This window comes from Ranitomeya variabilis, chromosome 5 (genome assembly GCF_051348905.1).
Source record: "Ranitomeya variabilis isolate aRanVar5 chromosome 5, aRanVar5.hap1, whole genome shotgun sequence".
Lineage (NCBI taxonomy): Eukaryota > Metazoa > Chordata > Amphibia > Anura > Dendrobatidae > Ranitomeya > Ranitomeya variabilis.
Genome location: NC_135236.1, coordinates 475,329,784 through 475,354,726, shown reverse-complemented (window position 1 = coordinate 475,354,726; position 24,943 = coordinate 475,329,784). Strand labels below are relative to the sequence as shown.

The 24,943-nt window shown below is 46.8% G+C and overlaps 1 protein-coding gene across 1 annotated transcript in view; it reads left to right on the top strand.

Moving 5' to 3' along the window:
• OTOGL (otogelin like) overlaps positions 1–24,943 on the top strand; it is a 332,429-nt gene that overhangs the window by 75,917 nt on the left and 231,569 nt on the right. Inside the window, exons 21-23 of the mRNA XM_077262892.1 lie at positions 447–609; positions 2,253–2,360; positions 4,323–4,461. Of these exons, the coding sequence (XP_077119007.1) occupies positions 447–609; positions 2,253–2,360; positions 4,323–4,461 (410 nt within the window). The remainder of the gene's footprint in view (positions 1–446; positions 610–2,252; positions 2,361–4,322; positions 4,462–24,943) is intronic.

Here is a 24,943-nt window from a genome sequence, read left to right as displayed (position 1 = left end):
ATAAAGTTCTGAACTTTATTCAGCGACCAGCGACATCACAGGGGGATCCTGATCGCTGCTGCGTGTCAAACTAAACGATATCGCTAGCCAGGACACTGCAACGTCACGGATCGCTAGCGATATCGTTACAAAGTCGTTTCGTGTGAAGGTACCTTTAGCCCACTCCCATCTGATCCACTATCTCTCAGATAATGCTGTTCTTACAATGTTTACAATCTGGTTTCAACTCTGTACTCTACTGAAAATGTCCTTACCAAAGTCTAACAATCTACTAATAGCTAGATTTATGATCACTACTCAATGCTGATTCTCCTGGATCTCTATGCAGCATTTGACACTATGGATCGCCAGCTAAGGGCCAACCTAGTATCCAGGGCCCAGTGTGATTGCAACGCCCACACATATTATAGTTACACCCCTTTCTATATGATTATTTTATATTGAAGGTCACACATGTCCAGAAGGAAAGATATATTTCGATTGCAGAAACCCTGTGCTGGGCTTACCATCTGCTGGTGTCAGCTGTGAAGTTACATGTGCAAACTTGGCTATGAATTTCACATGTATTCCAACACCACCATGTACCAGTGGTTGCATTTGTCCGCAAGGGTAAGTAGTATGGCTAAGAATAGCTACAGGTGCTTCTCACAAAATTAGAATATCATAAAAAAATTATTTTTTTTAAGTTCTTCAATACAAAAAAGTGAAACTCATATATAATATAGAGTCATTACAAACAGAGTGATCTATTTCAAGTGTTTATTTCTGTTAATGATGATGATTATGGCTTACAGCAAATGAAAACCCACAAGTCATTATCTCAGTAAATTAGATTGACAAAAAACACCTGCAAAGGCTTCATAAGTGTTTTAAAAGGTCCCTTAGTCTGTTTTAGTAGGCTCCACAATCATGGGGAAGACTTCTGACTTGACAAATGTCCAGAAGGCAGTAGTTGACTCACTCCACAAGGCGAATACGTCACAAAAATTCATTACTAAAGAAGCTGGCTGTTCACAGAATTGCTGTATCCAAGCATATTAATGGAAAGTTGAGTGGAAGGAAAAAGTCTGGTAGAAAAAGGTACACAAGCAACCGGGATAACCGCAGCCTTGAAAGGATTGTTAAGAAAAGGCCATTCAAAAATTTGGAGGAGATTCACAAGGAGTGGACTGCTGCTGCAGTCATTGCTTCAAGAGCCACTACACACAGACGTATCCAGGACATGGGCTACAAGTGTCGCATTCCTTGTGTCAAGCCACTCATGACCAATAGACAACGCCAGAAGCATCTTACCTGGGCCAAGAAGAAAAAGAACTGGACTGTTGATCAGTGGTCCAAGGTGTTGTTTTCAGATTAAAGTAAATTTTGCATTTCATTTGGAAATCAAGGTCCCAGAGGCTGGAGGAAGAGTGGAGAGGCACACATTCCAAGCTGCTTGAGGTCTAATGTGATGTTTCCACAATCAGTGATGGTTTGGGGAGCCATGTTATTTGCTGGTGTAGGTCCACTTGTTTTATCAAGATCAAAGTTAGCACAGCCGTCTTCCAGGAAATTTTAGAGCACTTCATGCTTCCCTCTGCCGACAAGCTTTTTGGAGATGGAAATGTAATTTTCAAGCAGGACTTGGCACCTGTCCACACTGCCAAAAGTACCAATACCTGGTTTAAAAACAACAGTATCACTGTGCTTGATTGGCCAGCAAACTTGCCTGACCTTAAACCCATAGAAAATATATGGGGCATTGTCAAGAAGAAAATGAGAAACACCAGACATAACAATGCAGATGAGCTGAAGGCTGCTATCAAAGCAACCTGGGCTTCCATAACACCTCAGCAGTGCCACAGGCTGATCGCCTCCATGCCACGCCGCATTGATGCAGGAATTGATGCAAAAGGAGCCCCGACCAAGTATTGAGTGCATTTACTGAACATACATTTCAGTAGGCCAACATTTCGGATTTTAAAATCATTTTTCAAGCTGGTGTTTTAAAGTAGTCTAATTTACTGAGATAATGGCTTTTGGGTTTTCGTTGGCTGTAAGCCATAATCATCAACATTAACAGAAATAAACACTTGAAATAGATCACTCTGTTTGTAATGACTCTATATAATATAGGAGTTTCACTTTTTGTATTGAAGAACTGAAATAGATTAACTTTTTGATGATATTCTAATTTTGTGAGAAGCACCTAAATTTGTAATATTATTTGATGCATATTTATGCTTTTCTATTGTTTTTTTCTATTTTGGTAGCATGGCAGAACATAAAGGGAAATGCTATGTACCAGATAGCTGTCCATGTACATGGAAGGATTGGGAGTACTTGTCTGGTGAAGTCATATCTACCCCATGTTACACATGGTAGGTATAAAATATTGTAATGAAAGTAATCATCTGCACATTACACAATAAGCATTGATTGTATGGACTATTGCTATAAAAGAGATGTTATTCTAATAAAAAATACTACTATAACCCTCATAAAGTAAGAAAAATGAGAATTTAGTAAGACCTAGACAGAGGATTTTTATCAGGGACTGTACGTTAGGGCAGTCTCACACGTCCAGATAATTCCGGTACCGGAAACAATCGGTACCGGAATTATCCGTGTCCGTGTGCCCCTGCGTTTCTGGTGAACATCAGTGTGGCACACGTGCGGCACACTTGTGCCGCCCGTGTGCCCACTGGGTACCACACGCACCGTGCTGGGTACCACACGGACGAGCATCTGGTGCTGAATCCGTGATTCATATGTTCCCTGCAGCAGCGTTTGCTGCAGAGAAAATATGAATAATAGTGTTTAAAATAAAGATCTATCTGTCCGCCGCCCTCCCACCCCCTGTGCGCCCCCCCCCCGCTGTTCTGAAAATACTCACCCGCTCCCTTGTTGGCTGTCGCTGCTTCCTGGTCTGGCCCCATCTTCTCCTTTATGCGGTCACGTGGGGCCGCTCATTTACAGTCATGAATAGGCGGCTCCACCTCCCATAGGGGTGGAGCCGCCTATTCATGACTGTAAATGAGCGACCCTACGTGACCGCATACAGTAGAAGGTGTGGCCAGGACAGGAAGCAGCGACAGGCAACGAGGGAGCGGGTGAGTATTTTCAGAACAGCGGGGGGGGGGGCGCACAGGGGGTGGGAGGCGGCGGACACATAGATCTTTATTTTAAACACTATTATTCATATTTTCTCTGCAGCAAACGCTGCTGCAGGGAACATATGAATCGCGGATTCAGCACCAGTGGGGGGGACAGCGCTTACTGTAGCGCTGTCCCCTGCACGGCACACGAACTGCAAACGGAGAACGTCTGTGTGCGGTCCGTGTTTTACACGGACCCATTGACTTTAATGGGTCCGTGTAATACGTGCGCTCCCACGAACACTGACATGTCTCCGTGTTTGGCACACGGAGACACGGTCCGCAAAAAATCAATGACATCTGAACAGATGCATTGATTTTAATGGGTCCACGTGTGTCAGTGTCTCCGATACGTGAGGAAACTGTCACCTCACGTACTGGAGACACTGACGTGTGAAACCGGCCTTATAGGGAGCTAAGAATGACGGTTTAAAAGACATGGAAACATTTGGGAACAATTTTTTTAAATTAATCTATTTATGACACAAAATCATTTTTGCAATTGTGTTCAATAAAAAAATGTTGCAGTTCTCCTTGAGAATAAAGTTGGCGTTGCTGGCTGCAGAATGAGTTAAGCAAAAATCCATCCGTGAGTTCACTCAAAAGGTACCGTCACACTCAGCGACGCTGCGGCGATATAGACAACGAGCCGACCTAAACTAGATCGCTGGAGCGTCGCTGTTTAGGTCGCTGTAGAGATGTCAAACACAGCAACTCCAGAACGATGCAGGAGCGATCCAGTGGCGTAACGGCGACTCACTTCTCGTTCCCGCTGGTTGTTAGCTCCATTACATCCATTGTTAGCGTCGTTGCTTTTGATGTCAAACACGACGATACACGCCGACCTGGCGACAAAATAAAGTTCTGGACTTCTAGCTCCGACCAGCGATGGTACAGCGGGATCCAGATCGCTGCTGCGTGTCAAACACAACGAGATCGCTATCCAGGACGCTGCAACGTCATGGATTGTTGTCGTTCTCTTTGCAAAGTTGCTGAGTGTGATGGTACCTTTACTGGAGAGGTTATAACTCTTATCTCACTTCTTCTCAGCAGCTCTCTCTTGATGAGAACTTTTATGGGAGGAGGAGTGCTTCTTTAACATTATCACCATTGCAATTAATGACAGTCTGGTGAAATGTTGCACTCCACTAATCCTTCTCTTGTTTATTGTCTTGTTCTTGGCAGTGTTTGTAAACGAGGAATCTTTAATTGCACTAATTACCCCTGCCCCTCCGTGTGTACTGTGTATGGGGATCGACATTATTATACTTTTGATGGTTTGGAATATGACTATGTCAGTGACTGTCAGGCATTCTTAGTAAAGGTAAGAATACAAACTAATAAGTCAGTTTTATTTTTCATTCTGTAATTTGCTGCAGTAGAGGGGAAATCTCAATTGAGTATACATCAAAATCTGCACAAATCTTTCACTGCAAAGCTGTCGTTGTTTGTGAACATAGCCTAAGGCTAAAAAAATGTCCAAAATGTATCCAGAGAAATCAGACATTTTCATCCATATTCCATCCTTATGCCATCCATGTGCCATCCATATGTCCGTTATTTACATTGGTATCACTTCCATTTTAAAACATCAACATTCTAAAAAAATGATAAGACTAAATACAGGTTCCTATGTTAATAATTACACTGTCATTGTAAAACTCAGATGCAATAAGGATGATCCATATGGAATCCGATTTTTTTGTTTGCTCTTTCTAGACTTCAAAATGTGAGTGTCATCTGAGATACGGAAGAAGCTAGTGCATGCTGTGATTTAGTTTTTCAAGGTTACTTGGTCCATGTGAAAAAAACAGTCTGAACAGTCCTATTCTTATAGCATTGGTTTGTGCGTTGTCCGTGTGCTATTTAATCTTAACACGGACAACACAAGAACATGTCATATACTTGTCTGAATGAGCCCTGATACTTTTTCCTTTGGCTAACATGCATGAAAGAAGGTGGTTAAAGTGTACCTGTTTTTGCCTAAATTTAGAAAATGGCATAGTCTGCACATACCCTTAAGGTTCTGGGTCGGTAGAATCTGTTCTCTTTTGCTGTAAGCTTCTCTCCTTCAGTCTCACTGCTTGATGTTCTCTCCAATGCATTCAGTACAAATTGGGTGTGCCCCCGTTTTCACTGAGCTGGGCAGTTCATATATAGTCCCTCCAAAGCTGGGTGTCCGCTTGGGATCCGGTGACTCTCTGCCACTATTCACACTAGGTACGTTTTAAGATTAGAGAGTGCAGGTACTGGCCCAATTGAGTACACCTTGTCACGGTGGGACAGCTTTATGCTTTTTTTGATCAAAAACAGTGTTTACTAAGTACCCTATGTTAATTATTTAATGCACTTGCTTTTTTACGTATGTATTTTCATTAGGGTGTATGCCCATATTGTCTTTTCTTTGGTTTTGTTTGTTTCTATGGCCAGTGTGAACATGCTTTTACATCATGCATGTTTTCAAGTCGTACTCTGGCTCAGTTTTCTGTTTCATTTTTTTTAAATATTGAGTATGATGCGTGTATATTTTGCGGACGCTGAGTTTTGCTTTGAAGTATTTGGTGCTGCTGCATATTTTCTGCGTATATTTACAGCATGGAGGGCTCCACTTCATCAGCCATGAAGCGATGATGTCCATTAACCCCTTAACGACCGTCGATATGCCTTTTAACGGCGGCCGATAAGGGTACTTAAACCACAGCGCCATTAATTAACGGCGCTGTGGAAAAAGTGAATAGCGCCCCCCAGAGTCGGATTTTCTCTGGGGTCTCGGTTGCCGAGGGTAGCCGAGACCCCAGAGAACATGATTCGGGGGGTTTGTACCGACCCCCGAGTTGCGATCGCCGGTAATTAACCGTTTACCGGCGGTCGCAACAAAAAAAAACAAAACGCGATTTGCCATTTAATTTCTCTGTCCTCCGATGTGATCGCACATCGGAGGACAGAGAAATAGGGTCCCCGATGGCCCCCAATAGCCCCCCAATACTCACCTATCTCCCCCGGTGCTCCTCGTGGCTCCCGATGGGCGCCGCCATCTTTTTTCCGGGGAAAAAATGGCGGGCGCATGCGCAGTGCGCCCGCCGCCCGGCACCCGGAAGATCTTTGGGGTCTCGGCTGCTGGGGGTAGCCGAGACCCCAAAGAACATGATTGGGGTCGGTTTTTACCGACCCCTGTTTTGCGATCGCCGGTAATTAACTGTTTACCGGCGACCGCAAAAAAACAAAAACAAAAAGCGATCTGTAATTCTCTGTCTTCTGATGTGATCGCACATCAGAGGACAGAGAAATAGGGGGATTCGGGGACCCTATCATACTCACCCGGTGTCCCTGGGTCCTCCTGCGTCTCCTCTTGCCGGCCGGCTTCTTCCTCGGGAAAGAAAATGGCGGGCGCATGCGCAGTGCGCCCGCCATCTGCCGGCTGGCAGGAGAGACGAGTTGGGGCTAAAATTAGGGTTAGGGTTAGGGCTAGGGTTAGGGTTAGGGTTAGGGTTAGGGTTAGGGCTAGGGCTAGGGTTAGGGTTAGGGCTAGGGTTAGGGCTAGGGTTAGGGCTAGGGTTGGGGCTAAATTTAGGGTTAGGGTTAGGCTACTTTCACACTAGCGTTTTTTGGCTTCCGTCACAATGCGTCGTTGGAGAAAAAACGTATCCTGCAAAAGTGCTTGCAGGATGCGTTTTTTCTCCATTGACTTGCATTAGCGACACATTGCGACGGATTGCCACACGTCGCATCCGTTGTGCGACGGATGCGTCGTGCTTTGGCGGACCGTCGGCACAAAAAACGGTACATGTAACTTTTTTTGTGCGACGTGTCCGCTATTTCCGACCGCGCATGCGTGGCCGGAACTCCACCCCCGCCTCCCCGCACCTCACAATGTGGCAGTGGATGCGTTGAAAAAACAGCATCCGCTGCACCCATTGTGCGGCGCTTACAATGCTAGCGTCGGTACGTCGGCCCGACACACTGCGATGGGCCGAGTACGACGCTAGTGTGAAAGTAGCCTTAGGCTTCTTTCACACTTGCGTCGGTACGGGGCGGTCGCAATGCGTCAGCTCGATGTACCGACGCACGTTGTGAAAATTGTGCACAACGTGGACAGTGGATGCAGTTTTTCAATGCATCCGCTGCCCAGTCTATGTCCTGGGGAGGAGGGGGCAGAGTTACGGCCACGCATGCGCGGAAATGGCGGACGCGACATACAAAAAAAAGGTTACATTGAACTTTTTTTGTGACGACGTTCCGCCAAAACACAACGGATCCAGTGCACGATGGACACGACGTGTGGCCATCCGTCGGTAATACAAGTCTATGGGCAAAAAAGGCATCCTGTGGGCACATTTGCAGGATCTGTTTTTTGTCCAAAACGACGGATTGTGATGGATGCCACACGACGCAAGTGTGAAAGTAGCCTTAGGGTTAGGGTTGGGCTAAAGTTAGGGCTAGGGTTAGGGTTAAATTTAGGGTTAGGATTGGGGCTAAAGTTAGGGTTAGGGCTAGGCTTGGGGCCAAAATTAGGGTTAGAGTCAGGGTTGGGGCTAAAGTTAGGGTTAGAGTTGGGATTAGGGTTAGGGTTTGAATTAGGGTTGGTATTAGGGTTACGTTTGGGATTAGGGTTGGGATTAGGGTTGGGATTAGGGTTAGGGTTGGGATTAGGGTTAAGGTTAGGGTTGGGATTAGGGTTAGGGTTAGGGTTAGGTATTGGGATTAGGGTTAGGATTGAGGTTAGGGTTGAGATTAGGGTTAGGGGTGTGTTGGATTTAGGGTTTTGATTAGGGTTATGGTTAGGGTTGAGATTAGGGCTGTTTTGGGGTTAGGGTTGTGATTATCGTTAGGGTTGTGATTAGGATTATGGATCGGGTTGAGATTAGGGTTAGGGGTGTGTTGGAGTTAGGGTTGGAGTTAGAATTGGGGGGTTTCCACTGTTTAGGTACATCAGGGGGTCTCCAAACACGACAGCCAATTTTGCGCTAAAAAAGTCAAATGGTGCTCCCTCCCTTCTGAGCTCTGCCGTGCGCCCAAACAGTGGTTTACCCCCACATATGGGGTATCAGCGTACTCGGGATAAATTGGACAACAACTTTTGGGGTCCAATTTCTCCTGTTACCCTTGTGAAAATAAAAACTTGGGGGCTAAAAATCTTTTTTGTGGGAAAAAAAAATATTTTTTTATTTTCACTACTCTGCATTATAAACTTCTGTGAAGCACTTGAGCATTCAAAGTTCTCACCACATATCTAGATAAGTTCCTTAGGGGGTCTAGTTTCCAAAATTTGGTCACTTGTGGGGGGTTTCTACTGTTTAGGTACATTAGGGGTCTGCAAACGCAACATAACACCCACAGACAATTCTATCAAAGTCTGCATTCCAAAACGGCGCTCCTTCCCTTCTGAGCTCAGCCATGCGCCCAAACAGTGGTTTACCCCCACATATGGGGTACCAGCATACTCAGGACAAATTGGACAACAACTTTTGGGGTCCAATTTCTCTTGTTACCCTTGTGAAAATAAAAACTTGGGGGCTAAAAAATCTTTTTTGTTAAAAAAAAAATTATTTTTTATTTTCACGACTCTGCATTATAAACTTCTGTGATGCACTTGGGCATTCAAAGCTCTCACTACACATCTAGATAAGTTCCATGGGGGGTCTAGTTTCCAAAATGGGGTCACTTTTGGGGGGTTTCTACTGTTTAGGCACATCAGGGGCTTTCCAAACGCGACATGGCGTCCGATCTCAATTCCAGTCAATTTTGCATTGAAAAGTCAAATGGCGCTCCTTTGCTTCCGTGCTCAGCCATGCGCCCAAACAGTGGTTTACCCCCACATATGGGGTGTCGGCGTACTCAGGACAAATTATACAACAACTTCTGGGGTCCATTTTCTCCTGTTACCCTTGGTAAAATAAAAATTTGGAGGCAAAAAATCATTTTTGTAGAAAAAATGCGATTTTTTTTATTTTCACGGCTCTACGTTATAAACTTCTGTGAAGCACCTGGAGGTTTAAAGTGCTCACCACACATCTAGATAAGTTCCTTAAGGGGTCTAGTTTCCAAAATGGTGTCATTTGTGGGGGGTTCCACTGTTTAGGCACATCAGGGGCTCTCCAAACGTGACATGGCGTCCGATCTCAATTCCAGCCAATTCTACATTGAAAAAGTAATACGACACTCCTTCTCTTCCAAGCTCTGCGGTGCGCCCAAACAGTGGTTTACCCCACATATGGGGTATCGACGTACTCAGGAGAAATTGCACAACAACTTTTGTGGTCTAATTTCTCCTGTTACCCTTGTGAAAATAAAAATTTGGGGGCAAAAAGATCATTTTTGTAGAAAAAATGTGATTTTGTATTTTCACGGCTCTACGTTATAAACTTCTGTGAAGCACTTGGGGGTTCAAAGTGCTCACGACACATCTAGATAAGTTCCTTAAGGGGTCTAGTTTCCAAAATAGTGTCATTTGTGGGGGGTTTCCACTGTTTAGGCACATCAGGGGCTCTCCAAACGTGACATGGCGTCCGATCTCAATTCCAGCCAATTCTACATTGAAAAAGTAAAACGACACTCCTTCTCTTCCAAGCTCTGCGGTGCGCCCAAACAGTGGTTTACCTCCACATATGGGGTATCGGCGTATTCAGGAGAAATTGCACAACAAAATTTGTGGTTAAATTTCTGTTTTTACACTTGTGAAAATTAAAAAAAATGGTTCTGAAGTAAAATGTTTGCAAAAAAAAGTTAAATGTTCATTTTTTTCTTCCACATTGTTTCAGTTCCTGTGAAGTACGTAAAGGGTTAATAAACTTCTTGAATGTGGTTTTGAACAGCTTGAGGGGTGCAGTTTTTAGAATGGTGTCACACTTGGTTATTTTCTATCATATAGACCCCTCAAAATGACTACAAAGGTGATGTGGTCCCTAAAAAAAACATGGTGTTGTAAAAATTAGAAATTGCTGGTCAACTTTTAACCCTTATAACTCCCTAACAAAAAAAAATTTTGTTTCCAAAATTGTGCTGATGTAAAGTGGACATGTGGGAAATGTTATTTATTAACTATTTTTCATGACATATCTCTCTGATTTAAGGGCATAAAAATACAAAGTTTGAAAATTGCAAAATTTTAAAAATTTTCGCCATATTTCCGTTTTTTTCATAAATAATCGCAAGTAATATCGAAGAAATGTTACCACTAACTTGAAGTACAATATGTCACGAAAAAACAGTCTCAGAATTAGCGGGATCCGATAAAGCGTTCCAGAGTTATAATCTCTTAAAGTGACAGTGGTCAGAATTGTAAAAATTGGCTCGGTCATTAAGTACCAAATTGTCTCTGTCACTAAGGGGTTAAAGGGAATCTGTTTTCAGGTTTTTGCTATGTAATCTAAGAAAACAATCGTGTAGGGACAGACAGCCTGATTCCAGCGATGTATCACTTGCTATGCTGTGTTTTGCTGTTTCAATGCAATCAGCGTTTTATCAGCACTGATTAGCAGCTCACTGTCACTATACAAAGTACACAGAAAGCTGTGGTGTGTGTGGGGTTACTTAAGTATCAACATCTGAGCTCTGCTAGATCTGCAGCAGAAGAAACTGTGACTCTATCATAATGTCTGCACCCAGTAAACTAAGTCACACATCGCTGGAATTAGGGTATCTGTCCCTTCGTCATGCTGCTGTCAGCTGACATATAAAAAAACTGATGACATATACCTTTTAATGATGCATTGAATATATTTTCCAATGTGCTGTTAGACTATGTCTCCTATACTCACAGTCAGCTAAAATACTGCTGTACAATCAAGCTTCTGAAATCTATATACTGGCTGCAGTGGTGCATCTGATGAATAGTTAATTAAAGTACTTGCATAACAGACTTGTGTACAGTGATGGGCCCCGATGCAAGATTTTGAGCAGGGCCCCCATCTTGGTATATATGTATATTTATCTATAATATAACCGGAGATGTGTCCTTCTGTCCAAAGCCTCCGGCACAGAAGTCAGCGCATGCCACACAATGGCGTCTCTAGGACGTCGGGTGAAATAGTATGTACCAATAAAAATGCTTGCCACACAGGCATAGGTTGGGTTTAAAAGCCAGTATATATATCCTCCATCCCCCATCCTGGTATATGTAACCCCAATGCTAGTATATGTCCCTTATCCTGGGCCACATTCTGATAATATATATATGTACATATATATATCCCCATCCTGGTATATGTATCCCTCATCCTGGTATATGTCCCTTTTTTATTACAGATGATAGAAGCTACATTCTATGTAAATTAAGGCTGGTTTCACACTTGCGTTTGGCTGTTCTGTGTATGGCTGCGTACGTCCTCCTTTAAGCTCTGCCTACGCTCTGCCTACTTCTGCATGCGTCCTGCTTACCTATTTTTAACATTGGGTACACAGGGACATGCGTTGTATGCAGCATGCTGCATTTTAACGTGCCCACCGACCGCACGGGAACGCAAACAGTTGAGTTCCCGTGTGGTCGGCGGGCACGTCAAAACATCCCATGCGGACACATCCGCATACAACACATGTCCCTGTGTACCCAATGTTAAAGATAGGTAAGCAGGACAACGCAAGATGCATGCGGAAGTAGGCGGAGCGTAGGTGGAGCTTAACGGAAGATGTACGCAGCCATACGCAGACCAGCCAAACGCAAGTATGAAAGCAGCCTTAAAGGCCCGTTTAGACAAACCAATAATCAGGATTGTGTAAACATGACAGAAATCATCCAAAATCATCCGACGAACAAGCAAAATGCATATTCATTGGGGGATAGGACAGTTCATAAAAATCATTGTTATTGGGAGCATATCATTCTGTCAAAATAGGGGATGTGCTGCCAATAATGATGGTCTAAACAGGATTACCCATAGATGGTCACGTGATGACTGTGGCAGGCTAATGTAAATGGAGTTCACCTGTCCACCATTTTTTTCCGCAATTATTTTACCTCATTTCTGAGTGGGTCAAGAAAGCAGAGGAAAGGGGCGGCAGTAAACTTATAGAATATGATGCTGAGATGCTGCTGCAAGTATATTTCTGCATCTTTGCTGCCAGAGATGTATTTTCCCCAGCAGTTGGCAGTGGGCTTCAAATTTGGAGGATCTCAGACCCCCAACGGCTGGCACTTTATATTTTTATCAAACCAGCATAATTTGAAAAAAAAAGTGATAGCTTAAAAAAAAAAGATTGTGTAAAAGTATAAGGACCATGTAAATGGATTACGTGTTATGCAAACAGGGAATAGAGTAAAGGCCCCGTCTCACATAGCGATTTACCAACGATCACGACCAGCGATACGACCTGGCCGTGATCGTTGGTAAGTCGTTGTGTGGTCGCTGGGGAGCTGTCACACAGACAGCTCTCTCCAGCGACCAACGATCAGGGGAACGACTTCGGCATCGTTGAAACTGTCTTCAACGATGCCGAAGTCCCCCTGCAGCACCCGGGTAACCAGGGTAAACATCGGGTTACTAAGCGCAGGGCCGCGCTTAGTAACCCGATGTTTACCCTGGTTACCAAAAAAAACAAACAGTACATACTCACCATCTGATGTCCGTCAGGTCCCTTGCCGTCCGCTTCCTGCTCTGACTGAGTGCCGCCGTACAGTGAGAGCAGAGCGCAGCGGTGACGTCACTGCTGTGCTCTCACTGTACAGCGGCACTCAGAGCAGGAAGCAGACGGCAAGGGACCTGACGGACATCAGATGGTGAGTATGTAGTGTTTGTTTTTTTTAACATTTACGCTGGTAACCAGGGTGTAAACATCGGGTTACTAAGCGCGGCCCTGCGCTTAGTAACCCGATGTTTACCCTGGTTACCAGTGAAGACATCGCTGGATCGGTGTCACACACACCGATTCAGCGATTTCAGCGGGACCTCAACGACCAAAAAACGGCCCAGGCCATTCCGACACGACCAGCGATCTCGCAGCAGGGGCCTGATCGCTGGTACGTGTCGCACATAGCGAGATCGCTACTGAGGTCGCTGTTGCGTCACAAAACTAGTGACTCAGCAGCGATCTCGCTAGCGATCTCGCTATGTGAGACGGGGCCTTTAAGGTAAATTAGCAAACTTCTTTCAATATAATTAAATACAATTAACTACACACAGAATCCCAGACAAAAATATATACTGAAAAGACAACCTTAGGCCATGTTCACACATTCAGTATTTGGTCAGCATTTTACCTCAGTATCTGTAAGCCAAAACCAGGAGTGTGTGATAAATGCAGAAGTGGTGACGTGTTTCTATTATACTTTTCCTCTGATTGTTCCTCTCCTGGTTTGGGCTTCCAAATACTGAGATAAAAAACTCCCCAAATACTCAGTGTGCACATGGCCTAAATGTACAAAGTTGATTGCTATGTGGTACCCTGTAAGGCCGGTTTCACACGTCAGTGTCTCCAGTACGTGAGGTGTCAGTTTCCTCACGTACCGGAGACACTGACACACGTAGACCCATTAAAATCAATGCATCTGTGCAGATGTCATTGATTTTTTGCGGACCGTGTCTCCGTGTGCCAAACACGGAGACATGTCAGTGTTCGTGGGAGCGCACGGATTACACGGACCCATTAAAGTCAATGGGTCCGTGTAAAACACGGACCGCACACGGACGTTCTCCGTCTGCAGTCCGTTTGCGTGCAGGAGACAGCGCTACAGTAAGCGCTGTCCCCCCCACATGGTGCTGAAGCCGCCATTCATATCCTCTCCAGCAGCGTTTGCTGCAGAGAAGATATGAATAATAGTGTTTAAAAGACAGATCTATGTGTCCGCCGCCCCCCCACCCCCTGTGCGCCCCCCCGCTGTCCTGAAAATACTCACCCGCTTCCCTCGTTGGCTGTCGCTCCTTCCTGGTCTGGCCGCGGCTTCTCTACTGTATGCGGTCACGTGGGGCCGCCGATTACACTCATGAATATGTGGCTCCACCTCCAATAGGGGTGGAGCCGCCTATTCATGAGTGTAAATCAGCGGCCCCACATGACCGCATACACTAGAAGCCGCAGCCAGACCAGGAAGCAGCGAGGGAGGCGGGTAAGTATTTTCTGACCAGCGGGGGGGCGCACAGGGGGTGGGGGGGCAGCGGACACATAGATCTTTATTTTAAACACTATTATTCATATCTTCTCTGCAGCAAACGCTGCTGGAGAGAAGATATGAATCGCAGCTTCAGCACCAGATGCTGGTACGTGTGGTACCCAGCACGGTACGTGTGGTACCCAGTGGGCACACGGGCGGCACACGTGTGCCGCAAGTGTGCCACACTGATATACACAAGAAACGTAGGGGCACACGGACACGGATAATTCTGGTACAGAATGTTTACCCTGGTTACCCGGGGACTTCGTCATCATTGGTCGCTGGAGAGCTGTCTGTGTGACAGCTCTCCAGCGACCACACAGCGACGCTGCAGCGATCGGCATCGTTGTCTAGATCGCTGCAGCGTCGCTAAATGTTACGGTACCTTAATAGCTAGTGCACTAAGTTTGCTGGTGATATTCCTGAGTCATGCAACAGCTTGGAATCAGCATTAGCATGCAAGTCAATGCCTTGGGGATTATACAAAGAGCATAAAAGGTTTTGCATCCTGTCTATAGAGATCAGACAAATGCAAACAAAGCAAAGCAGAGAGGCAAAAGGAAGAAGCTTTTTAAGCAAGCAGGAAGGTCTGCGTCTTAGCTAGCTAACTAGTGGGGGTGAGAAGTAGGGTTGAGCGACTTTCATTTTTTTAAGATCGAGTAGGGTTTTGGGAAACCCGATTTTGTCCAGAGTCGAGTCGAGTGCAGTCGGCCGATTATCGCTAAAAGTCGGGGATCGACCGAAACACGAAACCCAATGCAAGTCAATGGGGAAGCATAGTCGGCAGTGAGTGGAGGCCAGGAAAACACCTACAGTGCCCATTTTAATGCCAAAAACATCCATTCTTGTTTCTGAAGCTTGCCAATCTTAATTAACTGTATAATAATAGTTGGGCATAGGGAATTGGGGGAAAGTTGTGGGGGGAGTAGGGCTGGCTCAAGTTTTTCGTGGGCCCAGGAAATGCGGACTACGTCACGGCGGTGTTGCAGGGAAAGGTAAGTATTTAAAAGTTGCAAGTGCTGTGATCCTGAGCAAGCAGGGGGGGCCCACTCGTTCGCATTGCCACTGGCACAGGGCCCCTCAAAGTACGGCGGTGTGTTTGCATGGCGGGGGCGCCTCCCACCAGCAGCGACACTTTTGCGTACTCTGAGGGGCCCTGTGCCAGTGACGTCGCCAACGAGTATGCCCCCCCACCTGATGAAGGAACCTGCACTTTCATCTGCACCTTCCTCTTTGTCCCTGTGTAAGGTGGTATAACATGCGGGAAGGGGAACCTTACTTTCAGCAGGGACAGATTCTGGCTGTGTAGAGTACAAGGGGAATGTAGTGGTCTAGGTCAATGTACCAGCAGACTCATTTAGCAGTGGCTGGGCAATGGGCAGGATGAGGAGGAAACAGATATAGGGCCAAAGAATAAAGTAGGCTACATGCAGTTCAAAATTGGTAACAGGACTAAACAGGCGGCATTGCTTTGTTCAGTGGAGTAGCAAACCCAAGAGCAGCAGACACTGTTTCAAGGGCCTAACCACACTAGTAGGCCAAATGCAGTTTAATATCTGATAGTATAGGGCGAAAGCCAGAATGTGGAAGCTCAGCTTTGTTCAGTTGAGGACAACACCAGGGAGGGGCAGACACCTTTAGTAGGCCGGAAAAGCCTATTGCATTTTTTAAAATGGTAATTTGGAGCAGAAGGTTGAAGCTCAGCTTTATTTAGTTGAGGGCAACACCAGGGAGGGGCAGAAGCCGTTAGTAGGCCCTAACCACCATTTTTTTTTTTTTTAAAACCACTTAATGAGAGCCGGAAGGTTGAAGCTCAGCTTTATTTAGTTGAGGACAACACCAGGGAGGGGCAGAAGCCGTTAGTAGGCCCTAACCACCATTTTTTTTTTAAAACCACATAATGAGAGCCGGAAGGTTGAAGCTCAGCTTTATTTAGTTGAGGACAACACCAGGGAGGGGCAGAAGCCGTTAGTAGGCCCTAACCACCATTTTTTTTTTAAAACCACTTAATGAGAGCCGGAAGGTTGAAGCTCAGCTTTATTTAGTTGAGGACAACACCAGGGAGGGGCAGAAGCCGTTAGTAGGCCCTAACCACCATTTTTTTTTAAAAACCACTTAATGAGAGCCGGAAGGTTGAAGCTCAGCTTTATTTAGTTGAGGACAACACCAGGGAGGGGCAGAAGCCGTTAGTAGGCCCTAACCACCATTTTTTTTTTTAAAACCACATAATGAGAGCCGGAAGGTTGAAGCTCAGCTTTATTTAGTTGAGGACAACACCAGGGAGGGGCAGAAGCCGTTAGTAGGCCCTAACCACCATTTTTTTTTTTTTTAAAACCACTTAATGAGAGCCGGAAGGTTGAAGCTCAGCTTTATTTAGTTGAGGACAACACCAGGGAGGGGCAGAAGCCGTTAGTAGGCCCTAACCACCATTTTTTTTTTTTTTAAAACCACTTAATGAGAGCCGGAAGGTTGAAGCTCAGCTTTATTTAGTTGAGGACAACACCAGGGAGGGGCAGAAGCCGTTAGTAGGCCCTAACCACCATTTTTTTTTTTTAAACCACATAATGAGAGCCGGAAGGTTGAAGCTCAGCTTTATTTAGTTGAGGACAACACCAGGGAGGGGCAGAAGCCGTTAGTAGGCCCTAACCACCATTTTTTTTTTTAAAACCACATAATGAGAGCCGGAAGGTTGAAGCTCAGCTTTATTTAGTTGAGGGCAACACCAGGGAGGGGCAGAAGCCGTTAGTAGGCCCTAACCAAAGTTGAAGGCCAAATGCAGTTTAATTTCTGATACTATAGGCCGAAAGCCAGAAGGTGGAAGTTCCGATTTAGACAGTGGAGGACAATTTGAATTAGGGACTGCAGACAGACTTAGTAGGCTGTCCCCTGTGGACCATGCATCCACCACATTAACCCATTGCGCCGTAATGGACACGTAATCTTCCGTGGCCATGCCTACAGGTCCATGCGTCTGTTGTCAGGTGCACCTTTGTACTCACAGATTGCCAGAGTGCATGGACAATGCGGTCTTCTACATGCTGGTGGAGGGTTGGGATGGCTTTTCTCGCAAAAGAAGTGTCGACTGGTTAGCTTGTAGCGTGGTACAGCGTAGTCCATCATGGCCTTATTAATAGTAAATAAAATATATAACTAGGCTCTATGAACTTTTAAATAGGTTCCAGGGGTACACGGGCAGCATTGGTGTGGTCAGTGGAGGAGTATTGCAAGTAGGGGCTGCAGACAGGCTATCAAAGGCCTAAAATAACAAACAGTAGGCAGTCATGGCAGTTTTACATCGGTTACATGGATACACAGGCAGGCACTCCAGGCAGCATTGTGCTCAGTGGAGGAGTATTGCAAGTAGGGGCCGCAGACAGGCTATCAAAGGCCTAAAATAACAAACAGTAGGCAGTCATGGCAGTTTTACATCGGTTACATGGATACACAGGCAGGCACTCCAGGCAGCATTGTGGTCAGTGGAGGAGTATTGCAAGTAGGGGCCGCAGACAGGCTATCAAAGGCCTAAAATAACAAACAGTAGGCAGTCATGGCAGTTTTACATCGGTTACATGGATACACAGGCAGCTAGGTGGTGAGTGGAGGAGTATTTAAAGTAAGGACCGCAGACAGGCTATCAAAGGCCTAACATAACAAACAATAGGCTCATGGCAGTTTTACAGCGGTTACATGGATACACGGGCAGGCAGCTTGGTGGTGAGTGGAGGAGTATTTAAAGTATGGACCGCAGACAGGCTTCGAAGGCCTAACACAATAAAATGGGCTGGCTGTAGGCACTTTAAAATTGGTTCCAGGGGTACACGGGCAGCAGTGGTCTGGTCAGTGGAGGCCTAGTGGAAGTATGGACCGCAGACAGGCTTCGAAGGCCTAACACAATAAAATGGGCTGGCTGTAGGCACTTTAAAATTGGTTCCAGGGGTACACGGGCAGCAGTGGTCTGGTCAGTGGAGGCCTAGTGGAAGGAGGGACCGCAGACAGGCTTCGAAGGCCTAACACAATAAAATGGGCTGGCTGTAGGCACTTTAAAATTGGTTCCAGGGGTACACGGGCAGCAGTGGTCTGGTCAGTGGAGGACTAGTGGAAGTATGGACCGCAGACAGGCTTCGAAGGCCTAACACAATAAAATGGGCTGGCTGTAGGCACTTTAAAATTGGTTCCAGGGGTACACGGGCAGCAGTGGTCTGGTCAGTGGAGGCCTAGTGGAAGTATGGACCGCAGACAGGCTTCGAAGGCCTAACACAATAAAATGGGCTGACTGTAGGCACTTTAAAATTGGTTCCAGGGGTACACGGGCAGCAGTGGTCTGGTCAGTGGAGGACTAGTGGAAGTATGGACCGCAGACAGGCTTCGAAGGCCTAACACAATAAAATGGGCTGGCTGTAGGCACTTTAAAATTGGTTCCAGGGGTACACGGGCAGCAGTGGTCTGGTCAGTGGAGGACTAGTGGAAGGAGGGAGCGCAGAAAGGCTTCAAAGGCCTAAAATAACAAACAATAGGCTCATGGCAGTTTTACAGCGGTTACATGGATACACGGGCAGGCAGCTTGGTGGTCAGTGGAGGAGTAGGGACCGCAGACAGGCTATCAAAGGCCTAAAATAACAAACAATAGGCTCATGGCAGTTTTACAGCGGTTACATGGATACACGGGCAGGCAGCTTGGTGCTGAGTGGAGGAGTATTTAAAGTATGGACCGCAGACAGGCTTCGAAGGCCTAACACAATAAAATGGGCTGGCTGTAGGCACTTTAAAATTGGTTCCAGGGGTACACGGGCAGCAGTGGTCTGGTCAGTGGAGGCCTAGTGGAAGGAGGGACCGCAGACAGGCTTCGAAGGCCTAACACAATAAAATGGGCTGGCTGTAGGCACTTTAAAATTGGTTCCAGGGGTACACGGGCAGCAGTGGTCTGGTCAGTGGAGGCCTAGTGGAAGTATGGACCGCAGACAGGCTTCGAAGGCCTAACACAATAAAATGGGCTGGCTGTAGGCACTTTAAAATTGGTTCCAGGGGTACACGGGCAGCAGTGGTCTGGTCAGTGGAGGACTAGTGGAAGTATGGACCGCAGACAGGCTTCGAAGGCCTAACACAATAAAATGGGCTGGCTGTAGGCACTTTAAAATTGGTTCCAGGGGTACACGGGCAGCAGTGGTCTGGTCAGTGGAGGACTAGTGGAAGTATGGACCGCAGACAGGCTTCGAAGGCCTAACACAATAAAATGGGCTGGCTGTAGGCACTTTAAAATTGGTTCCAGGGGTACACGGGCAGCAGTGGTCTGGTCAGTGGAGGCCTAGTGGAAGTATGGACCGCAGACAGGCTTCGAAGGCCTAACACAATAAAATGGGCTGACTGTAGGCACTTTAAAATTGGTTCCAGGGGTACACGGGCAGCAGTGGTCTGGTCAGTGGAGGACTAGTGGAAGTATGGACCGCAGACAGGCTTCGAAGGCCTAACACAATAAAATGGGCTGGCTGTAGGCACTTTAAAATTGGTTCCAGGGGTACACGGGCAGCAGTGGTCTGGTCAGTGGAGGCCTAGTGGAAGTATGGACCGCAGACAGGCTTCGAAGGCCTAACACAATAAAATGGGCTGGCTGTAGGCACTTTAAAATTGGTTCCAGGGGTACACGGGCAGCAGTGGTCTGGTCAGTGGAGGCCTAGTGGAAGGAGGGACCGCAGACAGGCTTCGAAGGCCTAACACAATAAAATGGGCTGGCTGTAGGCACTTTAAAATTGGTTCCAGGGGTACACGGGCAGCAGTGGTCTGGTCAGTGGAGGACTAGTGGAAGTATGGACCGCAGACAGGCTTCGAAGGCCTAACACAATAAAATGGGCTGGCTGTAGGCACTTTAAAATTGGTTCCAGGGGTACACGGGCAGCAGTGGTCTGGTCAGTGGAGGCCTAGTGGAAGGAGGGACCGCAGACAGGCTTCGAAGGCCTAACACAATAAAATGGGCTGGCTGTAGGCACTTTAAAATTGGTTCCAGGGGTACACGGGCAGCAGTGGTCTGGTCAGTGGAGGACTAGTGGAAGGAGGGAGCGCAGAAAGGCTTCAAAGGCCTAAAATAACAAACAATAGGCTCATGGCAGTTTTACAGCGGTTACATGGATACACGGGCAGGCAGCTTGGTGGTCAGTGGAGGAGTAGGGACCGCAGACAGGCTATCAAAGGCCTAAAATAACAAACAATAGGCTCATGGCAGTTTTACAGCGGTTACATGGATACACGGGCAGGCAGCTTGGTGCTGAGTGGAGGAGTAGTGCAAGGAGTGTCTGTCCCAGTACTCCCAAAATATAAATAGATGTTAATGTCTCGCAAAACAACCAAAACAAAAAAAAAGATGGCATACTTAGGTACAGGGGTGGGCTCATCTGCTGTGTTTCTGACATAGTAATTTGGCAGTAACTATTTAATGGTGCCAATATAGGACACAGACACAGACTACTTTAAGTTGCATCATAGATGTCTACAAATTTGTATTGTCAGTGCCAGACATTGAATGATGTCAGCGAATAGACTAAAGATTGGTGGAGCTGTGCGACATAATTTTGCACGTAGTAGAGCCCAGTTTGAGCTGGGGTAGGGGGGAACTCTCTTGAGGCCGGCGGGACCGCCCCAGGGCCACTCATGTTACAACGGTGTGTCTGACGTTGGGTGCGCACCACCACCGCCAGAGACACTACATTGTACTATGAGGGACCCAGTAGCAATGCCGTCAACCAAAAGCGAGCACACCCACCTCTTCAGACAAACAGCAGTCTCACGGGTGCTTGCGCCAAGTCGCGATACCACGGCCCCGTGTGGGGAGTTTGGCCATTTAGGGAGGTGTAAACATGTCGTATGCTGTACAATCTGCAGCAGCAAATTAGACATTAGAAAAGTAATTCACAGGCAAGAGCTTTTCATAGGAAAGCTAGGTGTCGGCCGGGCAAGGTGGGGCAAAAGATTTTGAAATCCAGTTGTGGTTCATTTTAATGAATGTTAGATCGTCAACATTTTGGGTAGCCAGACGAGTCCTTTTTTCGGTTAATATTGACCCTGCAGCACTGAATACTCTTTCTGATAGGACACTTGCTGCCGGGCAAGCAAGCTCCTGCAATGCATATTCTGCCAATTCTGGCCAGGTGTCTAATTTGGAGGCCCAGTAATCAAATGGGAATGACGGTTGAGGGAGAACATCGATAAGGGATGAAAAATAGTTAGTAACCATACTGGACAAATGTTGTCTCCTGTCACTTTCAATTGATGCAGCAGTACCTGTCCTGTCTGCGGTCATAGCAAAATCACTCCACAACCTGGTCAGAAAACCCCTCTGTCCAACGCCACTTCTGATGTGTGCACCCCTAACACTCCTAGTCTGCTGCCCCCTGGAGCTCGTGTGAGAACGATCACGTGCGCTGTGTGCTGGGAATGCCTGAAGCAAACGGTCAACAAGAGTTGATTGTTTGGTTGCTAATATTAGTTCCAAGTTCTCATGTGGCATAATATTTTGCAATTTGCCTTTATAGCGTGGATCAAGGAGGCAGGCCAACCAGTAATCGTCATCGTTCATCATTTTCGTAATGCGTGTGTCCCTTTGTAGGATACGTAAGGCATAATCCGCCATGTGGGCCAAAGTTCCACTTGTCAAATCTCCGGTTGTGATTGGTTGAGGGGCAGTTGCAGGCAAATCTACGTCACTTGTGTCCCTCAAAAAACCAGAACCCGGCCGTGACACGCAACCAATTTCCTGTGCCCCCGTGAAAGTTTCCGCATTAAAAATATACTCATCCCCATCATCCTCCTCGTCCTCCACCTCCTCTTCGCCCGCTACCTCGTCCTGTACACTGCCCTGACCAGACAATGGCTGACTGTCATCAAGGCTTCCCTCTTCCTCTGGTGCAGACGCCTGCTCCTTTATGTGCGTCAAACTTTGCATCAGCAGACGCATTAGGGGGATGCTCATGCTTATTACGGCGTTGTCTGCACTAACCAGCCGTGTGCATTCCTCAAAACACTGAAGGACTTGACACATGTCTTGTATCTTCGACCACTGCACACCTGACAACTCCATGTCTGCCATCCTACTGCCTGCCCGTGTATCCTCCCACAAATAAATAACAGCACGCCTCTGTTCGCACAGTCTCTGAAGCATGTGCAGTGTTGAGTTCCACCTTGTTGCAACGTCTATGATTAGGCGATGCTGGGGAAGGTTCAAAGACCGCTGATAGGTCTGCATACGGCTGGCGTGTACAGGCGAACGTCGGATATGTGAGCAAAGTGCACGCACTTTGAGGAGCAGGTCGGAGAACCCAGGATAAGTTTTCAATAAGCACTGCACCACCAGGTTTAAGGTGTGAGCCAGGCAAGGAATGTGTTTCAGTTGGGAAAGGGAGATGGCAGCCATGAAATTCCTTCCGTTATCACTCACTACCTTGCCTGCCTCAAGATCTACTGTGCCCAGCCACGACTGCGTTTCTTGTTGCAAGAACTCGGACAGAACTTCCGCGGTGTGTCTGTTGTCGCCCAAACACTTCATAGCCAATACAGCCTGCTGACGCTTGGCAGTAGCTGGCCCATAATGGGACAACTGGTGTGCAACAGTGTCATCTGCCGATGGAGTGGTTGGCCGACTGCGTTCTGTGGAAGAGCTGTAGCTTCTGCAGGAGGACGAGGAGGAGGAGGAGGGGGTGCGAACGCCTACAGCCAACTGTTTCCTAGACCGTGGGCTAGGCACAACTGTCCCTAAATTGATGTCGCCTGTGGACCCTGCATCCACCACATTCACCCAGTGTGCCGTGATGGACACATAACGTCCCTGGCCATGCCTACTGGTCCATGCATCTGTAGTCAGGTGCACCTTTGTACTCACAGATTGCCTGAGTGCATGGACGATGCGCTGTTTAACATGCTGGTGCAGGGCTGGGATGGCTTTTCTGGAAAAAAAGTGTCGACTGGGTAGCTCGTATCGTGGTTCAGCGTACTCCATCAGGGCTTTGAAAGCTTCGCTTTCAACTAACCGGTAGGGCATCATCTCTAACGAGATTAGTCTAGCTATGTGGGCGTTAAAACCCTGTGTACGCGGATGCGAGGATAAGTACTTCCTTTTTCTAACCAGAGTCTCATGTAGGGTGAGCTGGACTGGAGAGCTGTAGATCGTGGAACTTTCGGGTGTGCCGGTGGACATGGCAGACTGAGAGACGGTTGGAGACGGTATTGTTTCCGCCGGTGCCCTACATGCAATATTTCCTCCTACAAAACTGGTGATTCCCTGACCCTGACTGCTTTTGGCTGGCAAAGAAACCTGCACAGATACTGCCGGTGGTGCGGAAAATGGTGGCCTTACAGTGACGGAAGGGATGTTGCGTTGCTGACTAGCTTCATTGGCCGAGGGTGCTACAACCTTGAGGGACGTTTGGTAGTTAGTCCAGGCTTGAGAATGCATGGTGGTTAAGTGTCTATGCATGCAACTAGTATTTAGACTTTTCAGATTCTGACCTCTGCTTAAGCTAGTTGAACATTTTTGACAGATGACTTTGCGCTGATCAGTTGGATGTTGTTTAAAAAAATGCCAGACTGCACTCTTCCTAGACTCTGATCCCTTTTCAGGGATTGCAGACTGAGCTTTAACCGGATGGCAACGCTGTGCTCCAACAGGTTTTGGCTTTGACACGCGTTTTGGTCCAGATACGGGCCCGGCAGATGGAACCTGTTGCGATGTTGATGCCTGCTGCGGCCCCTCCTCCACCTCCGCTTCTGAACTACTGCCGCCTGCACCCTGTTCCCCCAATGGCTGCCAATCGGGGTCAATAACTGGGTCATCTATTACCTCCTCTTCGAGCTCGTGTGCAACTTCGTCTGTGTCACTGTGTCGGTCGGTGGTATAGCGTTCGTGGCGGGGCAACATAGTCTCATCAGGGTCTGATTGTGGATCTGTACCCTGAGAGGGCAATGTGGTGGTCTGAGTCAAAGGAGCAGCATAGTACTCTGGCTGTGGCTGTGCATCAGTGCACTCCATGTCAGAATATACTTGTAATGGGCATGGCCTGTTAAATGTTTCACTTTCTAAGCCAGGGACGGTATGTGTAAAGAGCTCCATGGAGTGACCCGTTGTGTCGCCTGCTGCATCCTTCTCTCTTGTTGTAGTTTTTGCTGAGGAGGACAAGGAAGCGACTTGTCCCTGACCGTGAACATCCACAAGCGACGCGCTGCTTTTACATTTACCAGTTTCGGAAGAGGAGGCAAAAGAGCTAGAGGCTGAGTCTGCAATGTAAGCCAAAACTTGCTGTTGCTGCTCCGCCTTTAAAAGCGGTTTTCCTACTCCCAGAAAAGAGAGCGTTCGAGGCCTTGTGTAGCCTGACGACGAAACTGGCTCCACAGCTCCAGACTTAGGTGGAATATTTTTATCCCCACGACCACCTGATGCTCCACTACCACTACCATCATTACCAGCTGACAATGAACGCCCACGACGACCTCTTGCACCAGACTTCCTCATTGTTTTAAAATCTTAACCAAAGTAACTTTATTTGTTGCTATCAAACAACTTACACGGTGAGCTATAACTTCAGTATGATTTCAATATCCCTTAACAGGTTGGTGAGACCACAAGGAAAATCAGGCACAATGTTACACACTCTGTTTTCTGTGGCACAAAATCACAGAGATGACACACACGCAGGACTGTCACTCAAGCACTAATGTCAATATTAATCTCCCACCTAATTTATTT